General features: G+C 68.1%; 1 protein-coding gene across 1 annotated transcript; it reads left to right on the top strand.

Moving 5' to 3' along the window:
- The first annotated feature begins 985 nt into the window (after positions 1–985).
- TUBA4A (tubulin alpha 4a) lies at positions 986–11,500 on the top strand. The gene is made up of 4 exons (XM_029064339.2): positions 986–1,138; positions 6,172–6,394; positions 7,115–7,263; positions 10,480–11,500. The coding sequence occupies exons 1-4, from the start codon at positions 1,136–1,138 to the stop codon at positions 11,449–11,451; spliced, it is 1,347 nt and encodes a 448-aa protein (XP_028920172.1). The 5' UTR covers positions 986–1,135; the 3' UTR covers positions 11,452–11,500.
- Positions 11,501–11,687: the final 187 nt, after the last annotated feature.

Here is an 11,687-nt window from a genome sequence, read left to right as displayed (position 1 = left end):
GAGTGCTGAGGGGAGGGGAAGGGAGAGGGGGAGGAGCGGAGGGAAAGGGGGGAAAAGGGGGCTCGGCTGAGGGGAGGTGAAGGGGGGGCAGAGGGAAAAGGGGAAGCTCAGTGTGGGAAGGCCTCTCGGAGGAGGCGAGCTCTCAGGAGGGTTTGGAAGAGGGGAAGAGAGTTTGGCGGAGGTGAGGAGGGAGGGCGTTCAGGGACCGCGGGAGGACGAGGGACGGGGGTCGACGGCGGGACGGGCGAGAACGGGGGACGGCGAGGAGGCGGGCGGCGGAGGAGCGGAGCCTGTGGGGTGGGCGGGAGAAAAAGATAAAGGAGGACAGGTAGGAGGGGGCGAGAGGATGGACGGCCTCGAAGCCCAGAGTGAGAAGTTTTTGTTTCGTGCGGAGGTCGATGGGCGACCGCCGGAGGGTTTTGAGGAGGGGAGTGACGGGCCCAGAGCCTTTCTGCAGGGAGATGAGCCGGGCGGCGGAGTGAAGAATAGACCGGGGCGGGGAGAGACGGGAGGAAGGGAGATCAGAGAGGAGACCGCCACTTGTCAGCTAAGTGACTTGCCCTTCACTTCTCTGGGCCTCAGTTCCCTCATCTGTCATATGGGGATGAAGACCGGGAGCCTCACGGGGGACAACCCCATGACCCTGTATCTCCCCCAGCGCTTAGTACCTAGTAAGCGCTTAACAAATACCAACATTATTATTATCATTAGGAATGAATGAATGAATGAATGAATGAATGGCTGGGCTCCCCCCCCCCCCCCCCCCCGGGAGGGATCGCGGCCCGGCGGCGCTGTCTCCCGCGGCCGGCAGGGGGCGCGGCCTCCCGACCAGAAGGCGCGCGGGAGGGGGCTCCGGGCAGGGGGCGGGGCCACCGCGAAGGGGCGGGGCTTACGGTCCGGGGGCGTGTCCGGGGCAAGGGGGCGTGTCCGCCCTCCCCCCCCTCCCCCCCCCCTATAAGTTTGTTGCGGTGCGTTGCGGTGCGGCGCGCCACTGCAGTGAGCGCACTCGTTCGTGGCCGGGCTCCGTCCCCCGCGCTCCGCGACAGCTCGCCCGGCCCGGCCCGACCTGACCCGACCCCGCCGCCGACCTCCACCCCCGACCCTCACCCCGACCGGCGACCCCCACCCCGTCATCATGGTGAGTGTCTGCGGTGGGTCCCGCCCGCTCTTCCTCCCCCCGACCCCCACTTCTCCCTTCCCGCCCCCATTTTCCTCGGGGCTCCCCCCGGCAGCCCGAAACACCTTTGCTCCTTCCCCCCGTCCTCCTCGGGGTTCCCCCAGCGCCCCCCTAAAAAACCTGCTTCTCTCCCGCCGACCCCCATTTCTCCCCTCCCCCCCATTTCCCTCGTGGCTCCCCCGGCCCCCCCCCAAAAGACCTGCTTCTCTCTCTCCCCTGACCCCCATTTCTCCCCTCCCCCCATTTCCCTCGTGGCTCCCCCGGCCCCCCCCCAAAAGACCTGCTTCTCTCTCTCCCCTGACCCCCGTTTCTCCCCTCCCCCCATTTTCCTCGTGGCTCCCCCGCCCCCCCCAAACCCCTGCTTCTCTCCCCCCGACCCCCACTTCTCCCCTCCCCCCCTTTCCTCGGGGTTTCCCCCCCCCAAACCCTTCTCTTCCTCCCGAACCCCCACTTTTCTCCCTCTCGCACCCGTGGGCTCCCCCCGGAACCCCCCCCCCCCAAAAAAGAGCAGCCGGTTCTCCCCTTCTCGCTCGTCGGGGCTCCCCCGGCCCGGCCGGACGAGGCCTCCCCCTTCTCCCCAGGCTCTGGCCGAGTGGTACTTATTGAGCGCCTCCTGTTAGCGGCCGGGCAAGGGGAGAAGCGGCGAGGTCCGGGGCCATGGAGGGGGCGGGGGTCGGGCCCGAGGGGGGCCGGGGAGGCCTCGGTCCGGGAGGGCCTCTCGGGGGAGGCGGGGCTGTCAGAATGATGATAACGATGGTATCTGTCAAACGCTTATCAGGTGCTGGGAGAGAGACGGGGTGGTCGGGTGGTCCCACGTGGGGCTCGCGGGCCTCATCCCCATTTGACAGATGAGGTCACTGAGGCCCAGAAGCGTGAAATGACTTAACCCAAGTCACCCGGCGGGCAAATGGCGGGGTCGGGATCAGAACCCACGACCTCGACCTCCCCGGCCCGGGCTCTTGCCGCCGAGCCCCGCCTCGCCGAGGGTTTTTTTGCGGGGGAGGCTTTGCCCGCAGCCGGTTGGATGGGGGGGGCGGGGGCGGGGAGGGGGGCAGCAGGGGGAGGTATTTATAGCAGCCCCGGCCCCGGCCCCGGCCGCCGGCCTGCCGGATCTGAAACCCAACCCGGCCGGCCCGGCTGCAAATAGCCCCGGGGGGAGGGGGGAGGGGGCCCGGGGGGGGATAGAGGGGAAAGAGGAGGGGGTCTGGGGGGGGGAGATGGGGGAGGAGGAAGAGGAGGGGGTCTGGGGGGGAACAGAGAGGGGGAGGAGGGAGAGGAGGGGGTCTGGGGGGGAACAGAGAGGGGGAGGAGGAAGAGGAGGGGGTCTGGGGGGGAACAGAGAGGGGGAGGAGGGAGAGGAGGGGGTCGGGGGGGGGAACAGAGAGGGGGAGGAGGGAGAGGAGGGGGTCTGGGGGGGAACAGAGAGGGGGAGGAGGGAGAGGAGGGGGTCTGGGGGGAACAGAGAGGGGGAGGAGGGAGAGGAGGGGTCTGGGGGGGAACAGAGAGGGGGAGGAGGGAAGGAGGGGGTCTGGGGGGAACAGAGAGGGGAGGAGGGAGAGGAGGGGGTCGGGGGGGGAACAGAGAGGGGGAGGAGGGAGAGGAGGGGGTCGGGGGGGGAACAGAGAGGGGGAGGAGGGAGAGGAGGGGGTCGGGGGGGGGAACAGAGAGGGGGAGGAGGGAGAGGAGGGGGTCTGGGGGGGAACAGAGAGGGGGAGGAGGGAGAGGAGGGGGTCGGGGGGGCTCGGGGGCAGGAGGAAAAGGGGACGGGGTGGGGGGGCGGTTGAGGAGGAAGCCTTGGGGCAGAGGAGGAGGAGGAAGAAGGGGGAGCCCGGGGAAGGAGCAGCGGGAGGAGGAAAAGGAGGGGGTCCCAGGAGGCCGGGGAGCCGGGCCCTTTGGGCCGCAGAGGGGTCGTGGTGCCCGCCCGCCCCCCGCCCACCTTGGGCCAGGTGTGGGGGCCGGTTCCTCTCGGGAATATCCGTTCACCGGTCCCGGCGGCCTTTCACGGGTTAAGACCGGCCTTGGGGTGGGCAGAGCCCCCCCCCCCCCCAGCCCCGTCCGTCCGTCCCCGGGCCCGTCGGGGAAATGCCGGGGATCCGACCCCCGGCCCCTGCCCTCGCGGGGAGAGCCGCACCCGGCGGCGGAGGGGCTCGCACGGTCCGGCCCCCGGGACCCGGGTTCGGAGCCGGGGGGGGGGGCCGCGCTCGCCGGCCGGAGACCTCCCGAAGGAGGAGCGCCCCCCCCCCCCCCCCGACCCGGTCCGTCCGTCCGTCCGTCCGTGGGGCCCGGGCCGGCGGGGAGCCGGGGAGGTGAGTCACGTCGGCATCGGGGTCGGCCGGGCCACGCGGGGGTGACGCCTCCCGACGCGGCGGCCTAGTGGCCGGTGCCCGGGCCGGGCGGTCGGAAGGACCCGGGTCCCCGTCCCGGCTCCGCCTCTCGTCTGCCGGGTGACCTTGGGCGAGTCGCTTCGCTTCTCTGGGCCTCGCTGACCTCATCCGTCGAGAAGGGATTAAGGGCGCGAGCCCCACGTGGGACGGGGACCGGGTCCGACCCCATTTGCTCGGATCCGGCCCGGCGCTCGGCGGGGTGCCCGGCGAGCGTTATCGTCGTCGATGACGACGAGGGTATTTATTAAGCGCTTACTCTGCGCCGGGTGCCGTTCTGATACGGGACGATCGGGTCGTCCCACACGGGGCTCTCGGTCTTCGTCCCCGTCTACAGTCGAGGTCACCGAGGCCCAGGGAAGCGATGCGACTGGCCCCGAGTCACCCGGCCGGCAAGCGGCGGGGCCGGGATTGGAACCCACGACCTCTGACTCCCAGGCCCGGCCTCTTGCCACCGAGCCCCGCCGCCTCTAGAGCATAAATCCGCCGGGGGCGGGGAACGGGTCTGTCGGCTCTGTTGCGTCGTCCTCTCCCAAGCGCTCGGCACGGTGCTCTGCGCACGGTAAGCGCTCGATAAATGCTTAACGGGGAGGGGGGAGGTGGAGACCTGCCTCGTGCCCACCTCCACGAGCGGGGGGTCTCCCCGCTGAGCCGGAGGGGCCGAGGACGGAAAAAAAAATCACATCGTCATCCCCGAGTTACCGGTCCGCTTCCGTGCGAGATCCCGGCTCTGTCGCTTGTCCGCTGGGTGACCCTGGGCAAGTCGCTTGGCTCCTCTGGGCCTCGGTGTCCGACCGGGGTTTTCACCCGCGCGCAGGGCGCCGTACGTCGAGGAGAGTACGGCAGAGCCGGGAGGCGCGTCCCCCGCCCGTCCTCCTAGGAGCTCGACCGGGGATCCGATACCCGTCCTACCCCCTATTTAGACAGCGCACCCCACGGGGGACAGCGACGGCGTCCGACCCGGTATTTCCCGAACGCTCCCCGAGCGCGGAGCACCGTACCGAGCGGCTGGGAGAGCAAGACGTAGCCGAGCGGGTAGACCCGTTCCCTGACCCCCGAGCGGCTCAGCGTCTAGAGGGGAAGGCGGGCGTTAATATAAATCGGTCCGTCGAAGGTACGGGTCGAACGCTTACCGCTAATGACCGTCTGCTATTTGTTAAGCGCTGACTTTGTGCCGAGCATCGTTCCAAGCGCTGGGTGGATCCAAGGCGGTCCCACGTGGGGCTCGCGGTTTTGGTCCCCGTTTTCCAGATGAGGTCACTGAGGCCCGGAGAAGTGAAGGGACCTGCCCAGAGTGGCGGAGCCGGGATCGGAACCCACGTCCTCTGACTCCCAACCTCTTTCCACTGAGCCACGCGGCTTCTCAGTGGAGCGTACTGAGCGCTCGGGGGAGTCCAGTATAACCGAGTCGGGAGACGCGTCCCCTGCCCGCGACGAGGTTAGAGGGTTGTATCCTACCTCCCCCCCAGCGCTTGGAGAAGCAGCGTGGCTCGGCAGGAAGAGCACGGGCTTTGGAGTCGGGGATCGTGGCTTCGAATCCCGGCTCCGCCACTTGTCGGCTGTGTGACTTTGGGCGAGTCGCTTAACCTCTCTGTGCCTCCGTTACCTCATCTGTAAAATGGGGATGAAGACTGTGAGCCCCACGTGGGACGACCTGATTCCCTTGTGTCTACCCCAGCGCTTAGAACAGTGCCCTGCACGTAGGAAGCGCTTAACGAATACCGACATTATTATTAGTACAGCGCTCGGCAGACAGGAAGCGCTTAGCAAATACCGCGGTCATTAGGCAACTTTCCCTCTAGCTTGTGTGGCGTGACGGGCCCGCCCTTCTGGGGGGCGGAGGGTGCGGGGGAGGGTGTGAGCTGAGGAAGGGGGTGTTTGTCGATCGACCTACCCGGGGTACTGAGCGCTGACCGTGTGCAGAGCCCTGCGCTCAACCCTTGGGAAAGCATACCACCTGTCCTAGTGGGTGGAGCCCGGGCCTGGGCGTCAGAAGGACCTGGGTTCTGATCCCGGCTCCGCCGCTCGGTCTGCTGGGAGACCTGGGGCGAGCCGCTTCTCGGTGACCTCATCTGGAAAAATGGGGATTAAGACCGGGCGCCCCGCGGGGGACGACCTGATGACCTCGCCTCTCCCCCGGCGCTGAAGAAAAGCGCTTGGCACATAGTAAGCGCTTCCCGAACACCGTCGTCGTCACCTCTTCCTGGCCCAGGGAGGGGCGGGGAGGGGTCCCTTTGGGAGGGGCCCCCAAGCTCTCCACCCAGGCGGCGGCGCTGAGCCGACAGATGCCGACTCTTCCCCGCCCTTCCAAGCCTTCCTGCGGGCCCACCTCCTCCGGGAGACCTTCCCCGAGCGCGCCGCCCTTCCCTCGCCTCCCGCCCCCTTCCGCGTCGCCCCGACTCGCTCCCTTTCTTCGTCCCCCTTCCCCGCCGACCGCTTAGGTCCGCCTCCCTCGTCCGTCGCTTCCTGCCGGCGCCCGTCTCCCCCCGCGCCCGCCTCTTCTCCTCGCCCCCTCCCGGGGGCTCCGTCCGGCGCCCCGCAGGCGGGAGGCGCTCAAAAAGTCCCGCGGGCGGCGGGACGACGGACCTGACCTGGTCGGTGTCTTCCCGGCAGCGCGAATGTATCTCCGTCCACGTGGGGCAGGCGGGCGTCCAGATGGGCAACGCCTGCTGGGAGCTGTACTGCCTGGAGCACGGCATCCAGCCCGACGGCCAGATGCCCAGCGACAAGACCATCGGGGGAGGCGACGACTCCTTCACCACCTTCTTCTGCGAGACCGGGGCGGGCAAGCACGTGCCCCGCGCCGTCTTCGTGGACCTGGAGCCCACCGTCATCGGTGAGCTTCCCCTCCCCGGGAGGGGCGGGAAGACGGGGAGGCGCCGCTGCCGACGGGGAAACCGTCGCAGTCGGAGCGACGGTGCCCGCTGAGCGCTCGCTACGGGCCGGGCACGGCGGCGGGTGCCGGGGCGGAGACGGGAAAACGGGGTTGGACCCACGGTCTCCACCCCCCTCTCACGGAGGAGGGGACTGAGGCCCGGAGAGGCGACTTCCCGGGGTCACAGAGCAGACGGGTGGCGCAGCCGGGATTAGAACCCATGACCTCGTGGCTCCCGGGCCCAGGCTCTACCCTCGGCCCCGGCCCGGCCCGCGGGTGCCGTCCCCTCCCCCGGGGCGGGCTACGTCGGCTCTTCTCCCAGAAGGGATGGGGACGGCCCGGGCCCGGGGAGTCGGGAGGACCCGGGTTCTAATGCCGGCTCCGCCACGGGTCTCCTGGGCGACCTTGGCCCGGTCACCTCGCCGGACCTCGGTTCCCTCCTCCGTCAAATGGGGATGGGGACCGTGAGCCCCCCCCCCCCGGGGGACGGGGCCCGCGTCCGACCCCAGCGCTCGGAACGGCGCCTGGCCCGCAATAGGCGCTCAAAGAGTACGTCCTCCTTCTCGTTCCGGTGGCTCGGGGAGGGCGGGCAGGGCCACCTCCCCGGTGGCCAGAGCGCGGGGGGGGTGGGGGGGGGGTGTCTCCTCGCCGTCCCGACGGCCCCCTCTCCCTCCGTCCTAGACGAGATCCGCAACGGCCCCTACCGCCAGCTCTTCCACCCCGAGCAGCTCATCACGGGCAAGGAGGACGCCGCCAATAACTACGCCCGCGGCCACTACACCATCGGCAAGGAGATCATCGACCCCGTCCTCGACCGCATCCGCAAACTGGTGAGGGCCTCGGGGAGGGGAACGTGTCCGGCGTTGGGCTGTCCTCTCCCCGGCGCCCAGTACGGGGCCGCGCACGGGGTCGGCGCTCCGGCAATCCCATCGACCGACTGAGCGCCGATCCTCTAGACCGTCAGCTTTCCTTCAATAGCGTTTAATGATAACGTTGGTATCTGTTAAGCGCTTACTATGTGCAGAGCACCGTTCTGAGCGCCGGGGGGAGATCCGGGGTCATCGGGTGGTCCCACGGGAGGCTCACGGTTAATCCCCATTTTCCAGATGAGGGAACCGAGGCCCGGAGAAGCGAAGCGACTCGCCCAGAGTCCCACAGCTGACAAGTGGCAGAGCCGGGAGTCGAACCCATGACCTCTGACTCCCGAGCCCGGGCTCTTTCCGCTGAGCCACGCTGTTTATTGAGCGCTTACTATGTGCAGAGCACTGTACTGAGCGCTTGGAATGTCGTGCGGCGGGGAACGTGGCTGTCGACTGTTGTCCTGTCCTCTCCCCCGCACGGGGCGAGCGCTCAAAAAATACCATCCAACGAAAGGTGGGGCGGCCTGATGGAGGGAGCCGGGGAAGGAGCGTGGCCCGTAGTGTTGTATCGTGCTCTCCCAAGCCCTTTGTGATGATGTTAATGATAACGTTGGTATTTGTTAAGCGCTTACTACGTGCAGAGCACCGTTCTAAGCGCTGGGGTAAACACCGGGAAATCAGGTCGTCCCACGTGGGGCTCCCAGTCTTCATCCCCATTTTCCAGATGAGGGAACTGAGGCCCAGAGAAGCGAAGTGACTCGCCCACGGTCACACAGCCGACGAGGGGCGGAGCTGGCATTCGAACTCATGACCTCTGACTCCGAAGCCCGTGCTCTTTCCCCTGAGCCACGCTGCTTCTCTAGTACAGTGCCCTGCACACAGTAAGGGCTCAATAGGTACCACTGACTGACTGACCGGAGAGAGCCCGGGGCCGCGGGGGCGGTCGGAGGACCTGGGTCCCAACCCCGGCTCTGCCACCTGTCTGCTGTGTGACCTTGGGCAAGTGACTCTACTTTTCTGGGCCTCGGTTCCCTCCTCTGGAAAATGGGGATGAAGACTGGGAGCCCCACGGGGGGGGGGACGGACGGACGGACGGGACACGGACCGTATCCAGCCCGATTCCCTTGTAATAATCCTAATAAGGTTGGTATTGGTGAAGCGCTTACTAGGTGCAGAGCACTGTACTAAGCGCCGGGGGAGACTTACAGGGTCATCAGGCGGTCCCACGTGAGGCTCACAGTCTTCATCCCCATTTCACAGATGAGGGAACTGAGGCCCAGAGAAGTGAAGTTCATTCATTCCCTCAATAGTATTTATTGAGCGCTTACTCCGTGCAGAGCACTGGACTAAGCGCTCGGCAGGGACAGTTCGGCGAGAGAGAGAGACAATCCCTGCCCACTTAACGGGTTTATAGTCTAATCGCGGGAGAAAGTGACTTGCCGACAGTCACCCAGCTGCCGAGGGGCAGAGCGGGGATTCGAACCCATGACCTCTGACTCCCAAGCCCGGGCTCTTGCCACTGAGCCGCGCTGCTCGTATCTACCCCGGCGCTTAATTCGATGCCTGGCACATCATAAGCGCGTACCAAATCCCGCGGTTATTATTACCGTTAGTAGAGGTATTCGACCTATCTTGTGTCCTCCTCCGCGCTTAGCACGGGCGCAAAGTAAGCGCCTCACGAATCCCGTCCAAAAGAAGAGGGGAGACGGACATGATGTGGGTATGTGTTAGGCGCTTACTAGGGGCAGAGCACTGTCCCGAGCGCCGGAGGAGATACAGGGGCATCAGGGGGGCCCCACGTGAGGCTCCCGGGCTTCATCCCCATTTGACAGACGAGGGAACCCCGAGAAGTGAAGCGACTCGCCCACGGTCGCACAGCGGACGGGTGGCAGAGCCGGGAGTCCAACCCGTGACCTCCGCCCCCTCGAGCCCGGGCTCTTTCCACTGAGCCCCGCTGCTGAGAAATCAAAAAATGGGGGATGTGGGCATAAGCGGGTGCGGGGCTGGGACGGGGCGGGGGGATGATGAAAGGGAGCGAGCGGGGACGACGCGGAAGGGAGCGGGGGGAAGAGAAGCGGCGTGGATCCGGTGGCAGGGGGCCGGGCTCGGGAGTCGGAGGACGTGGGTTCTAATCCCGCCTCCGCCGCCTGACCGCCGGGGTGACCTCGGGCCGGCCGCTTCACTCCTCTGGGCCTCGGCGACCTCATCTTTACAATGGGGACGAAGGCCGCGAGCCCCACGCGGGACAACCCGACGACCCCGTATCCCCCCCCCCCCCCCCCCCCCGGGCGCTTAGAACGGTGCTCGGCAGGTAGTAAGCGCTTCTCGAATACATTATTACCATCACTATCCTCCGGGCCTCGGGTACCTCATCTGGAAAACGGGGAGGGAGGCCGCGAGCCCCTCGCGGGCCAATCCGGTTACCTCGTAGCTCCCCCAGCGCTTAGGACGGGGCTTGGGACGTAGTAAGCGCTTAACAAAGACCATCATCATTACTGTCCCGCCTCCGCCACTCTTCGGCCGTGTGACCGGGGGCGAGTCACCTAACTTCTCTGGGCCCCGGTTCCCTCGTCTGCCAAACGGGGACGAAGACGGCGAGCCTCACGTGGGACGACCCGACGGCCCCGTATCGCCCCCGGCGCTTAGAACGGTGCTCGGCGCAGAGCGGGCGCTTAACGGAGACCAACGTTATCAGTAGCAGAGGAGGAAAGGAAGGGGCGGCGAGGGCTCGACGGATCCCGCCGGTCGCCTCGAGGCCGTCGGCGCGTCGAGGGCGGGGACCGCGGCTGCTCGGCGTCCCGGCGTCCTCCCCCGAGCCCCGAGGAGAGCGCTGTGCCCACCGAACGGAGAGAGGAGACGGGCCTCGGGCAAGGCTAGGGAGCGGGGGCCGAGGGGGATCGTCCCCGGGACCGTGAGCCGGCCGTGGGCGGGGCCCGTCCCCGGTATCCGTTGGGCGCCGACTACGGGCCGGGCGCCGAGGGGGGACGCGGGGTGATCGGGCGGTCCCCCGGGGGGCTCCCGGTCTTCGTCCCCATTTTCCAGACGAGGTCCCCGGGGCCCGGAGAGGCGGGACCGGAACCCGCCCCCCCCCCCCCCCCCGGGGCCGGCCCCCCGCGGTGCCGCGGCCCGGGGCGAGCGAGGGGCGCGGCCGGGGGCTGACGTCCGCGCCTCCCTCTCGCCTTCCAGTCGGACCAGTGCACGGGCCTGCAGGGCTTCCTGGTCTTCCACAGCTTCGGGGGCGGCACCGGCTCCGGGTTCACCTCCCTGCTGATGGAGCGGCTCTCCGTCGACTACGGCAAGAAGTCCAAGCTGGAGTTCTCCATCTACCCGGCCCCGCAGGTGTCCACGGCCGTGGTGGAGCCCTACAACTCCATCCTCACCACCCACACCACCCTGGAGCACTCGGACTGCGCCTTCATGGTGGACAACGAGGCCATCTACGACATCTGCCGCCGCAACCTGGACATCGAGCGGCCCACCTACACCAACCTCAACCGCCTCATCAGCCAGATCGTCTCGTCCATCACCGCCTCGCTGCGCTTCGACGGGGCGCTCAACGTGGACCTGACGGAGTTCCAGACCAACCTGGTGCCCTACCCGCGCATCCACTTCCCCCTGGCCACCTACGCCCCGGTCATCTCGGCCGAGAAGGCCTACCACGAGCAGCTGTCGGTGGCGGAGATCACCAACGCCTGCTTCGAGCCGTCCAACCAGATGGTCAAGTGCGACCCCCGCCACGGCAAATACATGGCCTGCTGCCTGCTCTACCGCGGCGACGTGGTGCCCAAGGACGTCAACGCCGCCATCGCCGCCATCAAGACCAAGCGCAGCATCCAGTTCGTCGACTGGTGCCCGACGGGCTTCAAGGTGGGCATCAACTACCAGCCGCCCACCGTGGTGCCCGGCGGGGACCTGGCCAAGGTCCAGCGGGCCGTCTGCATGCTGAGCAACACCACGGCCATCGCCGAGGCCTGGGCCCGCCTGGACCACAAGTTCGACCTGATGTACGCCAAGCGGGCCTTCGTCCACTGGTACGTGGGGGAGGGCATGGAGGAGGGCGAGTTCTCGGAGGCGCGGGAGGATATGGCGGCCCTGGAGAAGGATTACGAGGAGGTGGGCATCGACTCCTACGAGGACGAGGACGAGGGGGAGGAGTAGAGGCGCCCCCGGCCCCCTCCCGCCCGCGGCGCCGCCCGCGCGGGGGAAGGCGAACCCCCGCCCGCGCGACTCGGTCCCGGCCCCGCTCCCCGCCGCCCCCGGCCCCCGCGTCGCTCCCGCCCGCCTCCGCCGCTGTCGCTCCACGGTCGGCCCGTCCCCCCCGCGCGGGGCCGGGCCCGGCCCCGGGGGCGCGGGGGCGGCCGGGTCGCCCTCCCCGCCGGGCGTGAGGGAGGGGG

This window comes from Ornithorhynchus anatinus, chromosome 1, assembly GCF_004115215.2.
Source record: "Ornithorhynchus anatinus isolate Pmale09 chromosome 1, mOrnAna1.pri.v4, whole genome shotgun sequence".
NCBI lineage: Eukaryota > Metazoa > Chordata > Mammalia > Monotremata > Ornithorhynchidae > Ornithorhynchus > Ornithorhynchus anatinus.
Note: the sequence above shows the minus strand (reverse complement) of the source record. Positions and strands in the feature narration are given on the sequence as shown.

Coding starts and splice junctions, on each gene's coding strand:
- TUBA4A (XM_029064339.2), top strand. Junction 6,395..7,114: donor CCTGGAGCCCACCGTCATCG/GTGAGCTTCCCC, acceptor CCTCCGTCCTAG/ACGAGATCCGCAACGGCCCC. Junction 7,264..10,479: donor TCGACCGCATCCGCAAACTG/GTGAGGGCCTCG, acceptor CTCGCCTTCCAG/TCGGACCAGTGCACGGGCCT.